A 24,075-nucleotide genomic window follows, 5' to 3' on the forward strand; every position below is an offset into this window, starting at 1 on the left:
AGAGCTGATTTGCATATAGCCAGTGTCTAACCCAGGGTGGTGTGGAGTGCAATAAAACGATGGATTTAGGCCCAGATCATTGTACTCTGGTGAATGTATGACATTGTTCTACATTCTGTCCATCAACTGTGTTTTTTGCAATTTTCACCCCGAGTGGGCTGGGTATGCTCAGACGTGAGTTCCAGGCTCTCCACACCACTGGAGTCAAGCTATCCAGGCTGATGAAGGCTGATAGCCAGAAACCGGTCCTTGGATGCTTGATTCCGGTCTGGGAAAGACATGGCTTGGTAGTTCGGACTGGACTGTTCCCATGAGGCACAGGGTCAGAGCTGATTTACATATAGCCAGTGTCTAACCCAGGGTGGTGTGGAGTGCAAAAATACGATGGATTTAGGCCCAGATCATTGTACTGGGGTGAATGTATGACATTGTTCTACATTCTGTCCATCAACTGTGTTTTTTGCAATTTTCACCCCGAGTGGGCTGGGTATGCTCAGACGTGAGTCCCAGGCTCTCCACACCACTGGAGTCAAGATATCCAGGCTGATGAAGGCTGATAGCAAGAAACCGGTCCTTGGATGCTTGATTCCGGTCTGGGAAAGACATGGCTTGGTAGTTCAGACTGGACTGTTCCCATGAGGCACAGGGTCAGAGCTGATTTGCATATAGCCAGTGTCTAACCCAGGGTGGTGTGGAGTGCAACAAAACGATGGATTTAGGCCCAGATCATTGTACTGGGGTGAATGTATGACATTGTTCTACATTCTGTCCATCAACTGTGTTTTTTGCAATTTTCACCCCGAGTGGGCTGGGTATGCTCAGACGTGAGTCCCAGGCTCTCCACACCACTGGAGTCAATCTATCCAGGCTGATGAAGGCTGATAGCCAGAAACCGGTCCTTGGATGCTTGATTCCGGTCTGGGAAAGACATGGCTTGGTAGTTCGGACTGGACTGTTCCCATGAGGCACAGGGTCAGAGCTGATTTGCATATAGCCAGTGTCTAACCCAGGGTGGTGTGGAATGCAAAAAAACGATGGATTTAGGCCCAGATCATTGTACTGGGGTGAATGTATGACAATGTTCTACATTCTGTCCATCAACTGTGTTTTTTGCAATTTTCACCCCGAGTGGGCTGGGTATGCTTAGACGTGAGTCCCAGGCTCTCCACACCACTGGAGTCAAGCTGTCCAGGCTGATGAAGGCTGATAGCCAGAAACCGGTCTTTGGATGCTTGATTCCAGTCTGGGAAAGACATGGCTTGGTAGTTCGGACTGGACTGTTCCCATGAGGCACAGGGTCAGAGCTGATTTGCATATAGCCAGTGTCTAACCCAGGGTGGTGTGGAGTGCAAAAAAACGATGGATGTAGGCCCAGATCATTGTACTGGGGTGAATGTATGACATTGTTCTACATTCTGTCCATCAACTGTGTTTTTTGCAATAACCACATAAGGGCATAAATCGGGAATATTTAAATAGGGTCCTAGATACGTTCACAACAACACGAGTTATTTCTAATGACCACCATGATATCACACTGTGTGGGGGTGGGAATAGACATTCAGTCAACTGCATCTAGATTGTAAAGTGGCTCATAAAAGTTTCTAACTGGTATAGAATATCCAGAATGTGGCAAAGGACAGTCGAGCACCCTCACACATGGTTGTTGAAATCTATCAGGCTTATAGAAGAAGCCAAAAGGTAATATATTGACCCCCTGCGACTTTATTGGAAGAAAAGCCTCCCTACTGAGAATTGTACGAACCAGCAGGGGTGAGGCAAAAGAGAGAACGACACAGTCCCCCTCCAATGATTTTACAGAACCACCCACCCAATCTATCCTACGGGCCATCTTAAAGTTGGAAAAGAGCTCGTTTACCAGGCCCGTCCTCCCAGATAGAAAATTAAGAGATCAATTACGCAAAGTTGGGGCGTGGCTTGGACGCCGATGGCGAAGGTGGCGTGTGCCGGTAGCTCCGCGTCCTAGCCCGGATTTTATCCTGAAGGAGCATCCTGATCGTAGCACAACGTAGATACTTGTGCATCGGACTGCTGGGGGCACGTATCGGGCTCGATATTGAGACTACAGGGGGCCCCGCAGCGAGGGTACAGCCGAATGAAGTGTCTGGGAAGCAGCGGACCGCTGGTCAGATGGCGGCCGTTGCCGGAGTCCCTCCGTGACAGAACCCGGGAGACTCGCTGAGGGCTGATTTGGGGGCTCTCACCATCGAGTGCCTGGTGAATGGGACGAGGGACGACAAGCGGCCCTGCTCCGGTGCCCAGGGGATTAAGAGCGGCACAACAGTTTAGTCGGACGCAGCCTGGGGGACGGAGCCGGAGGGCGGAGCTAACATGGCGGCTGCATGATGACCGGCCTGCCGAGCGCAACAGAGACGGCCCTGCACCCGGAGGGATCGTTGGCCGGCCCGCTGCCCCTGTGACCTGTGATTGCTGGGGAGCTGTGCCTGACCGGCATGTGAGGAGTAGTGCCGGGACCCAGTGGAGTGCTTATCTGAGGACTGCAGAACGTGGGGCACACGGAGCCTCGGGAGGGTCCAGGCGTCCGACAGGGCACAGAGTGGCGCAGAGGCCGCAGGAGGCGGCGCGGAGGACGGCGAGCGGCTGCAGGACGTGTCTCCCCGGCGGCCCTGGTGAGTGTGGGGCTGCGGGCCGGTGCCTGGCGCTGCAGTGGTGGGGGCGGGCCCAGGCCTGCGGCACTGCACGGGTACGGGGCTGCGGATGCCTGCGCAGGGGCGGCGATGCCCGAATTACTAGGAGCCTCAGCTGGCTGCATTTATTGGTGCTGAACAAGACCTGGCAGTGCTGTGGGAGCATGGAAGTATGGCCATTGGTGGTGTCTGCTGTCCCCCGCCTTCTGGCGCCTTGAACATTGGTGGACTGCGGGCCCTATAATTATTGAGATAGAGGGGTCCTTGTAGGACGGCTGTGGGTGCGGATTGATGCCTACAGGGGTGCAGACTGATTGAGAGGTTTTGTGTCCCGCGAACTTAGCGTGATCAATGCGAATGAACGTGAGTGTTTGGAGATCTCCTGCTCCTGAGGGTGGACGTCGGCAAACGCCTGTGAGGCGCCCTCTGTGGTGTGTACAATGGAAGTGGAGCTGTGATCTACTGGAGGGCGAGAGCCGGTGATCTCTGGTTCCAGCGGGGGCCACATCCCTTTCACGCTGACTAGAGCAGTGCGTGAGAGCTGGGTTTTTTTTGTTTTTTTTGGGGCACACGGATCTTACCCTGCTGCACAGTGACCGCTTCCGCCCTCACCATGAAACCAAAGAGTAGGACTGAGGGGGCCATGGAGCAGAGCGACACCCGGGAGGAGGAGGACGGTGCGGAGAGCACTGCGTCGAAGAGGAGGCTGAATGCAAGATTGGATGCAATCCTGGAGGCCATCACATCAACAAAGGACTCCCTACACCGTGACATTGAGCAGGTTGCAACGGGGCTGGGACTTCTGAAGGCAGACCACTCTAAATTGGTGGACAGAGTTAAGGACACTGAAGTGGTGGTTCAAGATCTGAAACCAGCGGTGGTAACGGTGGAACGCAAGCTGGAGGACGTAATACATCGCCTAACCACCCTGGATAAGAGGGACGAGGAAGCCGAAAGTAGAAATTGGCGCAATAATGTACGGGTTGTCGGCCTGCTGAAAAAGTGGAGGGGACGGACATGTTAACTTATCTGGAAAGCTGGTTCAAGACGCAGGTGGCTCCGGAGGGTCTTTCCTCCTTTTTTACACTCGAGAGGGCGCACAGGGTCCCGGCCAAACCGCCCATGCTGGGCCGTCCGCCCAGACCGGTGGTTGCTAGACTCCTTCACTATAAAGACAGGGATCTGCTGATTCAGAACGCTCGCGCAAATGGGTCCTTTAGAGTGGAGAATGGCACGGTCATGATCTTTCCAGACTATACGCAGGAGATACAGAGGCGAAGGGCCACCTACCTGGCTGTCAAAAAAGAGCTAAGGGATGAGGGGATTCAATACGCGCTGTTATTCCCGGCCAGGCTGAGAATCATTGTGGATGGCTCGACCCAATTCTTCCTGACGCCTGAGGAGGCCTGGGCCTGGCTGGAGACTTACAGAGCGGGAACGGATCGTGGGGGCAGATCGGACCGGGAGCAGCCTAAGCCACCACGGCCACGCCAATCTCAGCGTATCAGAAAGAAACAGAGACACCAAGAGGCCCTACTGCTAACACAATTGGCGGCTAACAAGCAGGGTGCTCTGGCGGCGACAGCGGCGATCACGGGGTCGCAGAAGGAGGACTCGATCAGAGGATCGGCATCTGAGGAGGTCGGGAAGCACTCGGGAGCTTACCTATCTGATGCGGACAGCTCTAAGGGTCCGGAGGTAACACCTAGGTCGGCAGATGACCTGTAAGTTGCATGGCCTTCCCTGGCGGTCCTCACCAGTGGACTGAACTTGGGGTGAGTGGAGTCCCTAGTGCTATCCCTGATTGTCATACCAATTAATGCTATTGTGGGGGTTGGGGGACTGGAGACTGGGGCGGGCGCTGCCACCTGTCGGGGTCTGTCCGCGCTGTCATTGCCCTTAAGGCAACCTGCAGCGGCTGCTGCAGGATAGTACAGTGTGATTTGTTTTGGTAGTTTGGATGGGGACTGACACTTTGTTATTGGGTCCTGTTCTGGGGGGGAGGGCTGTGGGAGTGTTATGGGGTGTTCTGGTTTTGGGGGGTTACAGTTCTGGTGTGGGCTGGAGCAGCTTGAGGATGGAGTTGACGGGGAGACACTGTTATGGGGACATTACCTGAATTGAAATGTATCACATGGAACGTGCGGGGGCTGCATACCATGTCTAGGCGCCACAGGGTGCATGCATATTTAGTGCGCAGGGGGGTCCAGATAGCGTTGCTCCTGGAGACACATCTTACCAAACTGGAGTGTGCTGCGCTGCAGAAGAGGTGGAGGGGCCAGGTGTTCGGCACGGCCTATTCTGCGTTCGCCAGGGGGGTCTTAATTTGGGTGAGGGCGGGGATCCCCTTCCAGGTTACAAAACAGATTGTCGATCCGGGGGCAGGTATGTGGCGGTTGAAGGGAGATTATATGGCCAGGATGTGGTGCTCTGTAGTATCTATGTTCCGAACACGGATCAGGCCCGATTCCTAGGCGCACTCTCGGGCACTTTAGCACACTATTTAGCGGGACCGGTGATATTGGGGGGGGATTTCAACGCAATCACTGACATCGCATTAGATAGATCACACCCACCGTTGGTTGAGTCCCCGGTCCAAAGAGTAGCGAAGCAGAGAATGGATTGGCAAGACAGGTGGGGACTGGTTGATATATGGCGAGGGCATCACCCTGAAGATAGAGATTATTCGTTCTTCTCTGCAATACATGACTTACATGTTAGAATTGACACGATCTTATGTGGTCCAGCGGTGGCTCCCCTGGCAGCGCACTCTGAATACCTAGCGAGGACTATTTCAGATCACAATCCTCAGTTGCTGTTCCTCCAGTGGCGGCGGGCGAGGTCTGCGATCCCCACTTGGAGACTGAACCCAGATACCTTGGAAGATCAGGTCTTTCGCTCCGACATCCGGGATGGCGTCGAGCGCTATTTCAGTGAGAATAGCGGGACGGCCTCTACTAGGGCTGTGGAATGGGACGCATTTAAGGTGGTGGTAAGAGGTCTGTGTATTAATAAGCACTGTGGGGAGAGAACAGTGGTCCTGGCCGATGTCCGCAAGGCAGAGGAAGCACTGGGGGACATTGAGAGTCAGAGGCCAGAACAGGAGGCAGTGCAGGCGCGGCTCCTGGCGGCGAAGGAACGAGTGGCGGCTGAAACGGAGAGGCTAAGGAGCTTTGATTATAGGCAGTATACGGCGAAGGTACATGCTGAGGGGGACAAGGTGGGCACGTTGTTAGCAAGGCTGGCGAACCCGGAACCAAGGGGTAGCCCGGTTTTGAGTGTACGAATGGAGACGGGAGAACTGGTCTACTCCCAAACGGCAATCATCTCACTCTTCTTGGATTATTACACATCTCTCTATCAAAGTCACCTGATGGTGGGCGCTGTGGATATAGAGGACTTCCTGGCAGGGATTCACTTCCCTCAGTTGGAGGAGGAGGATGCTGAGACCCTGGGCCAAGCCATAACACTGACTGAGATTAGGTGCGCAATTAAGCAGATGGCTAGGAACAAGACGCCTGGAGTGGATGGCCTCCCGATCGAATTCGATGTCAAGTATATTGACATCTTGGCCCCCCGATTGCTGGAGGTCTATAACGAGGCAGCGGAGCAGGGCCACCTGCCCAAGTCCATGAGAGAGGCGCTGATCGTCCCCCTGCTGAAGCCAGGCAGGGAGGGCACCGATGTGACCTCCTATCGTCCATTATCCATGCTGACGGTGGATTACAAAATCTTGAGCCAAATTTTAGCCACAAGACTTTTGCCGCATATGACGGCACTAGTTCATGACGACCGGGCGGGATTTATTCCTACCAGGAATACTGCGGCCAACATTTGCCGTCTTGTACGAGTGCTCGGGGGTGCTCTGGATGTAACCATGAAGCCGGCCGTGTTGTCCATCGACATCGAAAAGGCGTTTGATATCCTGGAGTGGGAATACCTCGACAGGGTACTGGAGAAGTTGGTTCTAGGGGCGCAATTTCGTCGTTGGACTAAAGTCCTGTACTCCTCAGCTACCGCCAGGGTGCGTTTAGGTCCGGTAATATCGGTGGAGTACCCGGTACGGAGAGGGACGAGACAGGGATGTTCGCTCTCGCCCCTGTTGTTTGCGCTGGCGATTGAGCCTCTGGCGCTACACGCTAGAACGGGGTTAGCATTCAGGGGCCTTTTGTGCAATGGCACGCAGCACTATATTTCGTTATATGCTGACGATCTGCTGTTATTTTTGGAAGACACGTCTATAGCGCTGCGAGGGGCGATGGATATGCTGAAGACTTTTGGGGAGCTGTCCGGCCTTCGGGTTAATTGGACCAAGACGTGCATTTTCCCGCTGCGAGCGGACATGCCCCAACCACAGTAAGCCGCTGATATAATGTGGGAACGATCGTGCCTCACCTATTTAGGAGTGCGGATCTACCATGAGGCTGCTGATATGTTGGAAGGGAATATAGGACGCTGTGTGAGAGCTCTGCGGGGCTGTATGGCGTTTTGGGCCACCCTTCTCCTTTCGGTGGTTGGGAGAGTTGCGCTGCTCAAGATGGTGGCCTTGCCGCGGCTACTGTATTATTTCCGCACGCTCCCACTGTGGATATCTCCCAGGTTCTTTCGGGAACTGCGCTCGCTCACGATTGATTTTTTGTGGGGGCGTGGGAGGAGGCGAGTGGCACTGGACACGTTGTTGAGGCCAAAGTCGTAGGGGGGCCTGGCGGTCCCTAACTTCGAACTTTATTATCTAGCAGCGCAGCTGCAGGTACTCACGCAGAATGTCGCGAGGGAGTTTAGGGGCCCGATACAAAATCGTGGAAAAGGAATACAGAGGCACGTCCTATCGTACATAGTCATGCAGCAGCGGCTTGCGTTGGAGGACTTGACCCTGGAGGAAAGGACCCTGAGGCTGTGCTGGAACAAAAGCCAAAGGGGGGCGGGGGTGACACACCCCTATGCACCGGAAATCCATCTGGGGATTTTGACGGCCCTGCCACATGGGGGGGGGCTGGTCTCCCCTCATGGAATGGGAGGAGCCGGGGCTCCAGATGATGGGTGACCTGTATGCCGATGGTGAGCTGTTACCCTTCCGGGCGGTGCAGGGGCAGTTTGGCCTCCCTGATGGGAGTTTCCTCATACATATGGCTGTGACGGCGGCGATAAGGAAGCACTGGAAGACCGGGCACTCGGAGCCACCGACCACGATGGCCTGCCAGTATGTGGTGATGGCGGTAGGACGGTTAAAGCGGTCACTTGTTTGCATTCTCGTATGCTGACTGAGGGATTGGAACCGCTCACGACCCTGAAACAAAAGTGGGAAGCGAGTCTGGGGAAGCCCATACCGGACACGACGTGGGGGCATATCCTGAGGAGGACTTGGAAGGGTTGTAGGAACGCCAGATTTCAGCAAGTGCACTTTTTCGTGGTGCATAGAGCTTACCTCACCCCAGGGAGGATTCGGAGGTATTTCCAGGTCCAAGATGCGGCGTGCCCTAGGTGTTTGATGCCTGGGGTGGAATTGGACCATATGCTGTGGGACTGCCCGAAGCTGGGGTCGTATTGGACTGAGATTGGGGAGCTACTTACTGAGGTCACAGAAAGGCAGGTGGAATATGATATGGCGGCGTGCCAGTTGCTTTGGTTCCCCCACACGAAAAAGACGAAGGTCACCAGCAAATTCATTGACCTTGGCCTTATTTTAGCCCAGAGGGAGATCACCTGGCATTGGAAATCGGCAGACGGTCCGTCAGGTAAGAGGTGGGCGAATGAACTTCTCAAGTGGGCCCGCAGTGAAAGCACTGTACGACTTAGGCAGGCATCTCGTACAGCTAACGAGAAGAGTTTGGAAATGGTGCGGGCATGGGAGGGGTTGGTGCAGTCACTGGGCAATTGCCTGATACCAGAGGAGGACTAAGGAGGGTAGGTCTGGCAGGGAATCCATGTGATGCACTGATAGATTAATGTTGATCCTTCAGGTTTCGTCCGATGCAGTTTAGTTATGATTCAGGCCCACACCAGTAGCAGTTGGGGGGAGGGATGGGGTGGGGGTTGGGCTGAGGGTCCTATCGGAGATATGGGAGATGACAGGGCGCTAGGTGTCAACGGCCGACATTTGAGTGCTGCAGTTGATCAGGGGGCCACCACGTGGGAACTATACATTGAGTTTGTCTCTTACTGGGACGCCTGAGATGGGGGGCCACATAGGTGGGGGAGAACACGTAGCAAGCTGACACTGTTCATCCGTAACCGTCATTGGAGATATAGGACAGGTTACTTGGGGGGTTCAGTATTTGGGAGATATAGAAAAGCAGATCATTGATTGTCTTGCCGAACAGTGTCACTGCTTCATTCCTTTTGGATTTCCGCTACTAGTGCTTCCTAGCTATCGCCGCCCGACCTCCGGGATGTGGGCTGAATGGCTGTGTGTGGCTTCATTTATGATCTGTACAGGATACATGTGTGGGGTGGGACTGTCGGACCAATTGATTGTACATTTTCTGAATCTGCAATAAAAATATATTTTAAAAAAATCAATTACGCAAAGTTGACCTGTGCTCAAATTCCCCTTGACGTAGTCTAGGTACATTTGCTAAGACTACAGTTAATGGATTAGCTTCTGGCGGCAAATGGAATGTGCCTGGAGCATTAAGACCCCCTCTACCTGCCCTCTGTTGCGCTTCAGCCATCCTTGATTGAGTGGCTAGCTATTTACTTAAAGCGGGGCGATCAAATTTATATGTAACATTTTCAGGGATCAAAGGCCCCTGCTGCCGGCCATTATAGCAGTTCATATTTGAAGGCACCAGCCCACCAGGAGGAGGCTGCAAAGGAGTATTCTCAACAATATTTCCACTAGTGGCCGAGGAAGCAATAGCAATAGTGGAATTACCTAGACATGGTTGAAACCCAGGAACTCTATGCTGATCGGTAGTACATGAGGGGACTATCGGAACAATGGTTAATGCTGAGGGAGGGCTTGTGGCCGAATGAGAATTTGCTGAGATAATGGGCGTACACAGTTTTTCCAAGGTGGACAATCTTTTTTTCATATTAGCAAGTGACACCATCAAGGGGGAGGTGACCACCCTAACTATGTCTTCCAATTTTTGCCAGAAATCATTACTTCCCACTGCGGCCAAAGCAGCTCCCACCATCTCCAGGGTAAAAGCTTTCTCCGGAGGTTGTAGAGGTGAAGGCGGCTCGGGAGATTAGGATGACCCATACCCGTTGTCTGTCTTTTGTTAGGGAGGCCAAGACTATTCACTGATTTTCTTTTTTTGCCCGGAGGTTTCGTTTGGGCTGAGCGTGAACTTTTAGCTTTTTGGGCCCTGGTGAAAACCTTAGGTCTAGCACCCTCTTTATTAAAATAAACAGAATCTTGAGATGGGGCTACCAGTATTGGACAGTCAAGAACAGGAGATATATCGGGAGATAAAACAACAGGGGCAGTAGGTGAGTCTACTTCCTGCACATGCAAAATATTTGATGTCCCTGAAACCAGGGGATCTAGAGAAAGCCTACGCTCTGTTATGGCAATCTCATGCATTAGGACTGACTCTGCTCTATTCAAGAAGGCCTCCAGCGTGCCCGCCACCCCTTTCCCCGTAAGTGACTTTCTTTTGGCCATTGTCAATTTCACTACACAAAGTAATATTGGTTTAAAACAACTAGTGCGGTCCACACGGACCACACACCAGCAATATCTCAAAAAAAGGTATTATACACAAATGATGATATTGGTAAGGACTGTTAGAGGGTCCGGACGCCCTTTTCAGCGCCTCCTTGCATGTGGTAACCGCGTCAGCGGCGTGGTTGCCGCAAGCGGTCCTGGGGGTGGTAGTCCGGTGGTGTAATGGCGCCAGCTATGGGAGTCCCAGCAACGCAACAATGCAACAGAGCAGGCAGGATGCAGCCCGGCTCGATGGTATGAGTGCCGGCTATGAAGACTATGAAGACCCCCGCAAGGCAGGCAGAGTGCCTAAACGACCCGGAAGATGAATAGCAGTAAGAACACAGCAAATGTAATGCGTCTTCAGCCACGTTAGACAAAGACAAAGAATGTTAGGCAAAAAGTTTTTGGGCTCCTGGTAATTGACTCGCTCGTGCTGCGTTGGAAATCGAATCGCGGCAAAGATAAAGACAAGACAAGAACGTTAGGCTCTAGCAGCGTTGGAAAAGCGTTTTGCGGCTTCTATCGCGTTGAAAAATGACTTGCGGCAAAGACAAAGAATGTTAGGCAGAAGTTTTTGCGGCTCCTGACACGTTGGTAATTGACTCGTGGCTCCTGTGAGTCGGCGGTTATCTTACAGCTCCAGCCGCATTAAGCGAAAGCTTGCGAAGGCTTTAGGATACACAGGCACCCGAACGGGAGTCAATAAGATGGGCGGCCCACCGCGAGTCTCGGCGTCTCTGCCCGACCACACTCATGGTTCACGACTCCAAGGATGCGGTGCGGTGCCGCGGCTGGCTCTCTCTCCGCTGCACACCGTACTCCGCTGCACACCGTACACCGCTCCTCCCACCTCGTACGCCAGAATCAATCAATCAATAGAAAGCCTGATTCGATTTTTGCATAAAAAATCATTAAAGCATACAAAAGGAAAAACATATATGATTTCATGATCATAATCTTCAATGAGTAAAATAGCATTACAATAAAAGCAAGATTTTTTTAAAAGACCAACGCTTACAGCTAAGTCGTATCCAAGCTTTTTGTAGTTTCATTCCATGACAAATTTTCTGCATTTAATTACACTTTTTAAAAAACACACAATTGGTCTTGTAAAACATTTGTTATCTAAAAGTTGCAATTGTAAAAATGCAGGACGGCATTGTCTTAGACCCAATACTCTTAAAATTGGCAAAATCCATTTCCTTCTTTGTGTTTTGTAAAATTCGCAAAATAAAGTTACATGCATTGTCGACTGCAAGGAGGTACCATCACATTGGCAGTTACACATTGATTTAGACCAATCATTTATTGTTGGAAAAACGTATTTAGTGAGGGAATTTTCCAAATCTAAAACAACTCAAGACCAATCTTTCATAGCCACTCATTGTTGATTTTAAATATGGCTCGATACTATAGGTAGTAAGTACCATTAGATTAGACTGTACTGATGTTTTCAGGGCCTCCGCTATAAATCTATTTGTCTGCAGGTGCGTCATACAACATATTTTAAAACCGTTTCTGTTAATGGACCTTATAGAGACTGGATTGTCGAAATATTCTGGATGTACAAGATCATTCATGACATTTTTTTTGTATCTCAACCATGGTACATCCAGTGCCCTTTCCATCTTAAGGCTATCTTTTATGATGACACGGTTAAGAGAGGTACTTGCCCATGTCCAGATCCTATGCCACAGAAGGGCGAGTTGAAGTTTTATTAGATCCGTTATATAGGATAAACCTAATTCAGAGTGGCATACGTAGGTGGATGTACTACCGGGGGCCACAAAAAGAAATTTTAAGAAGGCGTTCTCCACCAGTTGTATGGGCTTAAGAATGCAGTAGCCCCATACACCTGCACTATACACAGCTGTTGTAACACATTTGGCTCTATAAATATGCAAGAGCTCTCCCGGGGGTCATCTACCCAGTTTCCTTGCAAAATGTGCTAGAGCGGCCGAGGTCTTCATAAATAATAGCTTCCTAGCTTTAACTGCCTGTGACCATGTCCCATTAGTAATGGACGTTATTGGTAATGAGTATGTCCCTACATTTTAAACTCCCCTTCCCGCACTTCATGATGAAGGTTTTTTGAAATATTCACTTTAAGGCCCAAATTTTCCATATATACATTGTAATTTGTCGATACCCTTTGGAGCCCCAATTGCGTGCGGGCCATCAGCACTGCATCATCAGCGTACAATAGGTTGTTTATTTATTTGGGGCTGGTCCTGACACTGCTTCACCCAGGTTTGGCCCAAACGATTGGTAAAGATTGTAAATAAGAACGGCACAAGGACACAGCCCTGTCTAACACCCCTTTCCACGCTAAACGGTGCAGTGCATTCGATCTTGGCCCCATGGCGGACCCTAGCTTTTGCCCCATTATAGAGTTGTCTCAGGAAGTGTATTAGTGGAGCTTCCATCCCCATATCAGCTAGTATGTTCCATAATTTGGCATGGATTACAGTCAAAAGCTGCCGTAAGGTCTACAAAGGCCAAATATAGTTTCCCCTGTTTGGCCAAAGTATATTTCCCCATCAAAATATTAAGGTTTAATCCTTCCTAGACCCTACCAAGACTCTGTCTAAATCCGAATAGTAATTCGGATAAAATGTGTTTCTTTCTGCCCAGTCCTGTCGTCGGATTAGCGTTATGCGCCCTGCCACCGTTACCAAGAAATCTATTTGTGAAAAATGGCCGGTAGCAAGCGGGGTTGTGGTGGTCACCTTTTTTGAATATAGGGACCAATATTGATTCCGACCAGGTCCTTATGAACCCCGTAGAGCAACGGCTGCTAAAACCTGTGTTAAAAGAAGCCCCCATAATAACGGCTTTGATTATAAAGGATCTATGGGGACACCATCCGGACCGGGTGCCTTCCATCCCTTGCTGGCCTTTATTGTACAGTTGACCTTTTCTAGGGTAAAGCAGAGGTCGATAGGATATTTCAAAGTTGTCATTGTCTCATGAGGAATGTGTGGGGTGTTCGGGGGGCTCTCAGCTATAACCTATTCATACACTTTTGAGAAACACAGAAGATATGGGCAATTGTCTATGGGCAGTAGCCAGAGGTCTTACCCCAAAAGCACTGTAAACTAACAGGCTGATTTCCTCATTTGCTTTAACAAGGATATTCAGCAGTGGGTTCTGGATGATTAAATTGTGCAAACGTTTTCCAAGAGTGTGGAAAAACATTGTAAGATCGCAACAGCTAAAAACAGAAAATGCTGAGACTTCACATTCAGAGTTCTGAGCCACGATCAGTGAGAAATGCTCTTTTAATAAGTTGGCCAAGGGCATTACTCAGTGGCTTTTCTACAATCCCACTCTATCTGACGGTGCAGCAGAAGCTGTGCAAAACTCAGGCATGGATAATTCTAAATAATATCAGACTTGTCAAGGCAGTGATGGTACCAAGACCTTCTTTAAATGTCCATCAGGCCACACAAGAGGCTGCCATTAAGTCAGAATTTTGTAAGTAGACTCCAGGGTCAAATGCAACATCCAGATGTATCAGCACTTGGTAGTATGGCTCCTGAAGTCAGCCAGTTTGGACATTTGAACTTGCCACCAAGATGTATGGCATTTTTGAAGGAAGCAAAGCGTTCATTGAAGAGTTATTATGCAATGAAATGTTAAAGATTCTGAATGTTGTGCCAAAATAATGGATGAACCTAACCCAATCTCATGTCAAGAGGACATCATACCATACCTCTTGCACTTGTCTTGTCCCCATTAACGTTTCCATTTCCTTCCATAACTACTCATGTTACTGCAATTATGGCCTTTAGAAATATTCCAAGTAAGGTGTCCATTTTCAATCGTCCAGTATTCAAAGATTTCCAATAACACCTAAAGGTGTTCCTTGTGATCAGAGCACAGTCTCGTTCATGGGATCTGATCGCAGATGTATCAAAATTAATGGGCCCTCCCTTTAAGCTAAGTCACAAGACTGCATTTCAGCATCTTTCTTGGACAAGAGCACTCTTAATAGCAATAATACCTGTTTGAAGGGTGACTTTCTGTTGTGGAAACATGCTAATTGGGTGGTAATAAGGATGCAGAACGCTTCCTGCATTCATTAGATGTAATGAGGGTACTTTGGTTCTACTTAGATAAAACCACGTGAGTGAGAAAATGTGACCAGTTATTTGGTAACTATAGCTAAATCCATTGTGACCCAGCCACATCTTAACCACCTGTTGCCAGGTGGATTATGACATGAAGTTTGTTATGATACCAATTGGCAGATAAAACTTTCCCACTTGAATTTGGAGCCCATTTCACTAGGGGTAAAGCAACCACCACAGCTTGACTCAGGAATGTCCATAGGCAGACATTTTCAAAGTTGCTAGGTGGAGATCACTGCATACATTTACATAGCACTATTACCTAGATTCAGTCGCATGCTGAAACTGAAGCGCCACTTGGAATCTGTTCAGTTATGCATGTCTCATTCTCAATGATGCTATAGAACTTTATGAAGTCATGTTTCTTTGGCCGAGAGCTGCAAATGGTCTCTTAGATTGCTAGTCTATTTAACGATTATCGACTACAATGCAAAAGAAATGGTTACATTCTTGTAGTCCTGTTTTTTTATCCTTCGATGTCCTGAGCCACATGCCCACCTCCCGCGGCTGAGTTGTCTTGGGCATTTGAAACAACAACTACTGCTATTTGTAATATTTCTGTCTCTACTTCACTCCCCAAAATACTGACTCTTGAGGCAACAGCCACTACAGTGCATCATGTGTGTGAAAACTCCTAGAGTCGTTTTCACAGTTTTACAATTAAAGACTATCAGGCTACACCGTTTCCTCAGTGGTAGACAGTTTTTTTTGTTTTTATTTTGCTGGCCATATGCACTTTATGTCTTCTAACATTCTTCCTTTTGCCGAAACACTTTGCCAGGGATAGGCGTATGAAAGATGCTGCACGTTCATTATATGGGCATCAGCGCCCATTGTGCTTTATTATATGGACACATATTTAGGAAGTGTTCAGGGGCCACCCACACAGCTGGGAGTTATTCCAACATTTATGACTTTAATGAAGATTACTATGATGCAGAACCAGAACCACAAGCAAGTAACCATTTCTTATCATCAGCCCTTATCCTTACTTGCTTTAGGAGTATTCAAGTAAATAATCTGTGTGAGTTAACATCTAATATTAGGATACTTTACTTACCTTTAATACATTTCTGATGGCTATGAAGATTCCTGCAGAACACTCACCCGCTCACATATTGCCCATTTGAGGATATGATTCATTTGTTAGTTTTGGATTCCGTTATAATTCTTGAGTTTGGTGGGGCTGTGGCAGACATATTAACTTTGATGGCGAGCAATGGGTCATTTCAGATGAATCTACAAGACTTTATTGGCAACACTGTTCTAAACTACTTGATGCCAGGAAAACTGAGTTGTGTAAAATAAATCATCCAGCTGGGACCTGGTTCGAGTAAGTAATCTACAGAGGTTATCATAGCACTCGCAAAGTGTAGTATGAGCAGTTTTAAAAGACAAATCCATTCCATACCAGATGTAGAAAGGCAACGAGGAGTAGTAGAAGCTTAGAAAGATTCTATCAGCCACCTCTCTGAAGGGTTATTTTTTATTTGAGTCAGCGGTATTTGCCACTAATCTTCACCCCAACCCACATTCTACTACCCCTTTCTAAATCACACATTGTTGAAATAATACCTTAATGCTTAAATAAACATTTTCAGATAGAAGTGTGCTTTTTGAGAGTAGTATGTAATCAGTGACTGGCATTGCTCTAAAATATTGGTGTCTGAAACTAGCCGGTAAAAAAGACCACATCTTTTTGCACCACCTAATCACTCATTTTAAATCAGGGTTTTATTTTAATATTACTTTCTGAATTATAGTTTTAGGACACCTACTATCAGAAGATCTCTAATGGGAACCACGCCAAGGACACCAACTCCATTTAAGAATGCTTTAGCAGCCCAGGAGAAAAAGTATGGGCCTCTAAAAGTCGTGGTATGTTTTAAATATCCGTATAGTGTTGTAATGTCATGAATTAGTTACAAAATTATGGTTTTCATTAAAATAGTTTGTTGTAAGTTTGGGAGAGGTTTCTCTGTGTGGATACTTTTGGTTATATGGATTAGTAAAGGGGTGTATTTCACTACAAGATATGTGGCAGCTAACTATTAATTACTATCATTATGTTAATTTGCACTTCACTAATCAAGATTGTTAACTGCTCTCTGCTTCATCATGGGATGTTCATTGATATTCTTAAACTCTAGGAGATGCCTGCATTTATGCGGAATTGTAAAACACTACATTGATTTATTCATATGAACTTTCCAGTCCCAGCCTTTTTCCTTCTACTCAATGACCATAATTTACGATAAACAAAATTAAACGGCCCGATAAATGTAGAGTCAAAAAACAGGAAATACATATCTGAAAGAAACACATTAGTATTAGATTCCTTACCTTAGAATATCCCAGGCGTCAGACTGGATCCGGAAAGTTTTGCGTAGCAGTACCCCTGCGCGTCGGTAGGCGTCGTCCGCGGCTATGCGTCCGGCGTCGTTGGCGCCGTGATGACACAGTCGGAGTACTTAGACGCCGCCCTTGCACGCTGACGTCAGTTTTTTTTTTACTTTTTATTCGTGACTGTGGCAGTTATTACAAGGTATATTTAATCATTGTACATTTTTCCAGTCTTTTCCGTTTTCTTTAACTCAACTTTGGCATAGTAGTCTTCGTATCTTTCGTTTCATCACATCTTACATGTTTTCGGATATCATTCCAATACAACGTTTATCCTTTGTATTCAAATTACAATATCGCCTGCATATGAACCGTCCCTCAACTCCTCCCCACCCCCTCCCTGTCTCCAGACTATTCCTTTGTACATACTCCATAATTTGGATATATTAGCTTTTAGTCTTTCCAGAAAATGTTTCAGTCTTTAGGCTTGGTTAACCGGTGCATCTTGCCTAAGTAAGCGCACGTGCTGGCATTCCACGTATCCTATGTACGGTCAGATGATATGTCCTTGCGGCATTTCTAGGTCCACTTCTTTCAGCTCTATCAACATTCCTTCCCATTCTTGAGCAATAGGATATTTACGTAGTCCTTTCTCTTCCTCCCTACGCAGCGCCGCTGCTTCCGCTTTGCCCCATTTCAACAAGTCAGATGGCCATATTTCTACATTCGGGGGTCTGGGCGACTTCCACCTCATAGTGAGAACTCTGAGTGCCAACAAGAGGGCTAAATCTAAGAATTTCAGTTGTGCTTTACAGGTCTTGGATCTCTTCCTGTGTCCTATCAGGCAGGGTAGTGCCCCCTCAGGGATCTGCAGGGCTGTTACAGTGTGTAGTGTGTTTCTGATTGTCACCCAGTAGTTGTGTAGTCTCGGACATGTCCACAACATGTGGGGGATGCCTGCTTCATCCTCCTGACATCTAGGGCAATTGTGGGGGGTGGCGGGGAACATCCTGTGGAGCCTTTGGGGAGTGAGATATGCCCTGTGTAAAATCATGGCCTGTATAAATTAGAATTTAACGTTCCTGGACACCCGTCTATGGTGACCTAGGATGATCTTCCAGTCCCCGTCTGTTACAGCCTCCCCTGTGTCCGCATCCCTGTGTGGTGAGGGGCAAAGCTGCATGTTCTCTAATGCCCACATAGAGCCACTTTACTAAGTGTCCATCCGTCCCCATATAATGAAGGAGATGAACTAATTCGTGTTGGTCTGGCTTGGTGCGTTGTGGAGCCCATGTACGTCTTACATAGTGGGTCACCGAGGCGTGCAGGAGGTACAATCGCTGCGGGGCACCTGTGGATTGTGCGAAAGAGGCATGATCTAGTAGAGTGTCGTCCCCAAACAGGTCCCCCACTCTGTCCACCCCAGCAGCCGTCCAGGGTTGTAATCTGCGTTGTGTCAGGTTCCCTTGTGGCGTTGGGAGTCCTAGGAGGGGGATGTTGTCTGCGTAGGGAACGGTCCCCGCTATGTACGCCAGTGCTTTCCGCCAGCATCTCACAGCTACGTGTAATAGGGGATGGCAGTCCCTGGGGATCTTGGCAGCAGGCAGTAGAAGGGAATGTAGGTCTCCACGTGCTAGTTTGTCCGCTGTAAAGGCAATCTCATTTAGGTTTCTACCAGCCACCCAGCGTGGTAGCCATTGGAGTTGGCTTGCATAGTAGTAGCTTCGTAGGTCTGGCACGCTGAGGCCTCCTTGTCTAGTGTTCAGTTGTAATTTCTTGAGGCTTATTCGCCGTCTTCGCGACCCCCAAATGTGATTGATTAATAATGTGTTTAGTGTGGTAAAAATTTGTTGCGGAAGTAGTACTGGTAAGTTTACGAAGTAGTACAGTATCCGGGGGAGCAGAACCATCTTTGAAATCGCCACCGGCCCATTACAGATAGGGGCAGGGACGCCCAGAAATTCACGCTACCCCGAAGGCCATTGATTGCCCTCCGTACATTACCCTCAATCTGGTCTTCCGGACTCCGATACACGTTAATACCGAGGTATTTAAATGTGGTCGGTGCCACATGGCGCTCATAGGTACCAAACTGTATGTGGATAGGCCGCTGTCCTTCCTGGAGAAAGAAGCCCAGGGATTTTCCCGGGTTTATGGCCAGGCCGGAGATATTCTCAAATCGTTCAAAGATGGTCGCTAGGAGTGAATGATCACCCCGTAAATTCCGGAGGAACACCAGCGCTGACATCAGTTCTTCTTTTTTCCGCGTCAGCAAGCGCCGATCCTGAAAAAGTGGTACCCTTAGTCTTTTTTTGACTAAACCTTTTTGATCTTTTTGATCTGTTTTTCAAGTCGAACGACTCCATCGGTGCCGGTAGGGATGCCCGGGTTCAAGCCCTGTACCGACTGCACCGACTGATGTCGGTTACCGACCCCCATCGCCGGTGCCTACATTGTTTGGGGTTCGACTACGATGACAAGTCGTGCCCCGAATGCCGGGCCTTGACGTCAAAGGCTAGACGGGAGTGGTCCCGTAAGCGCCTCGAGCTCCGGCAGTCGGCCCGCGCCGCTCGAAGTCCCGGTCCAGGAGGAGGTCGAGGGACCGGTCGTGGGGACGGAGTCATCCCAGCTCATCGAGTCGACACCACTCGTCGGGCTCCAAGTCCTCAGGTAAGAGGCACAAGAAGTCAAAGCAGCTACACTGCTCTTCTGACTCCCCCCGACGCTCGCGCCATGCGGCCGGGGGTTCGAGCGACACCGCCCACGCGGCTCTGCCGGAGCCACAGGCGTTGCAGCCAGCCCCACACCCGCCGGTCCCTGGGCTTAATGCGACGCCGGAGGAGATTCGTGACTTCCTCGTGGCCATGAGGACTCACTTCCCTCCGTCGAGGGTTGTCGGTGCGCCTTCGGGCCCCCACAGCCCCGACTGGGGGCCTTGGCAGGCCGGCGGCTTCGTCCCCGGTGCCCTCGGGTGGTTCGGCTCCAGCGCCGTCGGCGATTTCGGTCCCGACACCGCAAGGCCCCACCGGATCCGGGTCGCCGCTGGTCGACCTCACGGCTCCCCTGCCAGTGCCGACCCCCAGGGTGTCGTCCCCAGACGACGACGTCCCCGATCCCTCCCTCGGTCCGGATCCGGCATCTGACCCGCATTCAACGCTGCATTCTTTGATCCGGCTCCATCCTTAGACCCTGAATTTCAGGAGATGGAGAACGAGGAGGGTTGAGAGGGGTCTGAGGACCCTCCGACACGCGAGTGTCAGTCCTTTCAGGACTGTACAGAGGAGCTAGGGGAGGCCAGTGGTCTAGACACCTCACCTGACACTGGTTTTGTCTCCCCTCCTACCGTGGCTATGGAGGAGGGGGCTACTATTGCGTGGTGCTGACGCGGGCAGCCAAGGCCTTGGCGCTTAAGCTCCCCGTCGCTACTGTGAGGCCTAATATCCTCACTGAGGTCCTTAGACCGCAGGCTGGCTCTCCGGAGGCTTTACTGCCGTTTAATGAGGCTCTCATGGACGTCCTGTTGGGCACTTGGACCAGGGCCGCTACAGGCCCCCCTGTAGATAGGCACGTCGCCAGGCGCCACCACCCAGCTCAGGGCGACCCTAGCTTCCTGTCCTCCCACCCCCGAGAGCCTGGTTATCCAGGCCTCCACTTCCCAATCCGCATTCCCGACTGCACCCCCAGATCGGGAATCCAAGAGGTACGAACAGTTTGGTAAGAAACTGTTCTCGTCCCTTAGCTGCGGACTGCGGTCAGTCAACACCGCTTGCCTCTTGGGCCGTTATACCCACTCTCTGTGGGATACAGTTGCGGCCATGCTGCCAGAGTGCCCGGAAGGGACCCGGGCGAAGCTCGCTCAAGCCCTCGCGGAGGGACGAGACGCAGCGCGGTATTCTACTTGATGTGGGCTGGATACCACAGACTCACTGGGCAGGGCGATGTCTACGACGGTGGCGGTTCGCCGCCACGCCTGGTTGAGGTCCGCCAACTTTTCGGCTGATGTCCAGAGCACCCTCATAGACATGCCGTTTGATGGCAGCCACTTCTTTGGTCGCAAGGCAGATCATGCGCTTGAACGCTTCAAGGACTCCAGGGCTACGGCCAAGTCCTTAGGCCTGTCAGCCCGCGTCAGCAGCAGTCTGCCTGTCACTTCTTTCGTGGCCAAGGAAGAGGCACCCCTACACCTCCTGCCAGCCACTGGCCGCAGCCTAACATCCAGCGTGGGGGCGGACATGGTAACCGCCGAGGCGGTGGCCAGGGACAACGGCGCAACCAGTCCACATCCACCCCTGCAGCATCCGCCTCAAAGCCCTCCTAGTCCGAGCTTTCAGGCCCATTCGACGCCAGTGGAGGGGCAGGGTTCGCCATCACCTCCTCCACTGGCACACCCTCACATCGGACAGGTGGGTGTTGCAAATCGTCCGAAGAGGCTACTCCCTCCCCTTCGAGGCGCCCCCTCCAGCCATGCCACCGCATTACCACCGCGTGTCGGGGGATCACTTGAATCTTCTGCAGGAGGAAGTTACGGCCCTCTTGGCCAAGGGGGCCATCGTACGCATTTCCTGGGACACAAGTAGGGTGTGGTTGCTATTCCCACTACTTTCTGGTTCCCAAGAAGGGCAAAGGGGACCTACGCCCTATCTTGGACCTCCGGGACGTCAACGGCTTTCTCCGGAAGGAGAAGTTCAAGATGCTGACTTTGGCTCAGGTCTTAGCTGCCCTAGACCCAGGAGACTGGATGGTAGTGTTGGACTTGCAGGACGCTTATTTCCACATCCCCGTCCTGCCGGCCCACCGGCGCTACCTGCGGTTCACGGTAGGCCACGAGCACTTTCAGTTTACCGTGCTCCCCTTCGGCCTTACCAGCGCCCCTCAGGTGTTCATGAAAGTGATGGCGGTGGTCGCAGGTCATCTGCGCAGATTAGGGGTGTCAGTCTTCCCCTATCTCGACGACTGGTTGTTGAGGGCGGGCTCGCCCCCAGACAGTCGTCATCCACCTCCAGACTACGGCCGACCTCCTGCACCTGCTGGGGTTCTCCATCGATGTGCCGAAGTCACACCTGTGCCCCTCTCAGAAGTTCCTCTTCATCGGAGCGGTTCTAGACTCGGCGCAGTTTCAGGTTTATCCTCCCGAACAGCGGGTTTGGGATATTCAGGCTCTGATTCCGATCTTTCAGCCTTTATCCCAAGTCTCGGTCAGGTTGACGCTGCGGCTTCTGAGGCTGATGGCCTCCTGCATCCTTCTGGTGCATCGCGCCAGGTGGCGGATGCGGGCTCTGCAGTGGGACCTGAAGTCTCAGTGGACCCAGCATCAGGGCAACTTGTCCGACCATGTCTTGATCTCGGAGGGCACTGCAAGACTGTTGCAGTGGTGGTTCATGGACTGCAAGTGGGTCAGCGGCAGATCCCTTTCCCTTCCCTAACCGGAGCACGTAGTTTTGACGGACGCATCCCTCCTGGGCTGGGGTGGGGGCACATGGGAGAGGCGGAGATCAGAGGCCTCTAGTCTCTGGCGGAGTCCCAGCTCCACATCAACCTTCTGGAGCTATGGGCGATCCGACTTGCGCTGAAAGCATTCCTCCCCTCTGTCCAGGGGAGTGTAGTGCAGGTGTTCACGGACAACACCACCGCCATGTGGTACTGCAACAAACAGGGCGGGGTGGGGTCGTGGACCCTTTGCCAGGAGGCTCTGCGCCTCTGGCAGTGGCTGGAACATCAGGGCGTGACCCTGGTGGTTCAACACCTGGCGGGTTCTCTGAACGCCAGGGCGGACGAACTCAGCCGTCGGTGCATGATGGATCAAGAATGGCGTCTGAACTTGAAGGGGCGCAAGGCCTCTTTCAGCAGTGGGGAGAGCCTTGGTTAGATCTATTCACCACCTAAGAGAAGGCGCATTGTCATCAATTCTGCGCGTTGGAATTTCCAAGGCGGCACTCGCTCGGAGACGCTTTTCGTCGCGAGTGGAGTTGCGGTCTATTGTACGCTTTTCCGCCTATACCACTTCCCGCCAGAGTGCTGAAGAAGATCAAGCGCGACCGGGCCCAAGTAATCCTTGTGGCTCCGGACTGGGCACGAAGGTACTGGTATCCAGAGCTACTCAGTATGTCAGTCGATCCCCCGGTTCGTCTGCCTCTTCAGGAGGACCTTCTGTCGCAGCAGCAGGGGACGGTCCTCCACACGAACCTGTCCAGTCTCCACCTCCATGCTTGGAGATTGAGCGGCGACAGTTGAGGCCATTTGACTTGCCTCCTGAAGTCTGTAATGTTATTCTGGCAGCCAGGCGTCCCTCCACAAAGTCGGTATACGCCTGCAGGTGGAACAGATTTGTGGCATGGTGCACAGCAAAGGCTGTGGATCCTCTTGCTGCCCCTCTTTCTGAGGTTCTTCTCTTCCTTTTTTCTCTTGCCCAGCAGGCCTCTGCTCTGGGCACTATCAAGGGCTACCTTTCTGCCCTTTCAGTCTTCCTAAGGCTGCCTGATCAACCTTCTTTGTTCAAGTCCCCTATTGTAACTCGTTTTCTGAAGGGCATCACACACATGTTCCCTCCTGTTCCGTTTGTGATGCCTCAGTGGGACTTGAACCTTGTTCTTACGTTTCTGATGTGCGCTCCCTTTTTAGCCACTTCACAACTGTCCTCTCCGTCTTCTTACTTTGAAGACTGCTTTCCTGGTTGCCATCACCTCTGCCAGGAGAGTGAGTGAGCTCCAGGCTCTTTCATGTACACCCCCTTTCCTTTCTGTCCATCCGGACAAGGTTGTGTTGCATACTAAGCCTTCTTTCCTGCCCAAGGTTGTCACGGCCTTCCATATCGGGCAGTCTATAACCTTGCCCACCTTCTTTACGCCACCGCATCCCTCTAAAGAGGAAGAGCGCTCCACCGTCTGGACCCAAAACGTGCTCTTTCGTCCTACTTGGATCGCACGTCGCCAGTTCCGGGTGGATGACCAACTCTTTGTTAGTTACGTGGGCGCTAAGAAGGGAAAAGCGGTGCACAAGCGGACCATCTCTGGTGGATCATCTTGTGTATCCAGGCATGTTACTCCTTGGCTAAAAAGGAGCCCCCTGTTGGATTGCGGGCTCATTCCACCCGGGCCACGGCGACTACAACTGCCCTGGGCCGGGGTGTGCCCTTGCAGGACATTTGCCAGGCAGATACGTGGGCATCGCTGCACACGTTTGCAAGACACTACTGCCTGGACAGTCAAGTCCGGAGGGATGGCTTCTTTGGCCGTTCCGTCCTCCATGACTTTCTGGTGTGATTATTGGTTCGCAG

At 50.9% G+C, this 24,075-nt stretch overlaps 1 protein-coding gene across 7 annotated transcripts in view; it reads left to right on the forward strand.

Annotated features, from left to right (window-relative positions):
• MYBL1 (MYB proto-oncogene like 1) overlaps positions 1 to 24,075 on the forward strand; it is a 673,529-nt gene that overhangs the window by 494,531 nt on the left and 154,923 nt on the right. For all 7 annotated transcript variants that reach the window (XM_078687219.1, XM_078687216.1, XM_078687217.1 and 4 more), the window contains one exon: positions 16,223 to 16,337. In XM_078687219.1, coding sequence (XP_078543345.1) covers positions 16,223 to 16,337 — 115 coding nt within the window. The remainder of the gene's footprint in view (positions 1 to 16,222; positions 16,338 to 24,075) is intronic.

The sequence above is a fragment of the Lissotriton helveticus genome, chromosome 4_1, assembly GCF_964261635.1.
Source record: "Lissotriton helveticus chromosome 4_1, aLisHel1.1, whole genome shotgun sequence".
Lineage (NCBI taxonomy): Eukaryota > Metazoa > Chordata > Amphibia > Caudata > Salamandridae > Lissotriton > Lissotriton helveticus.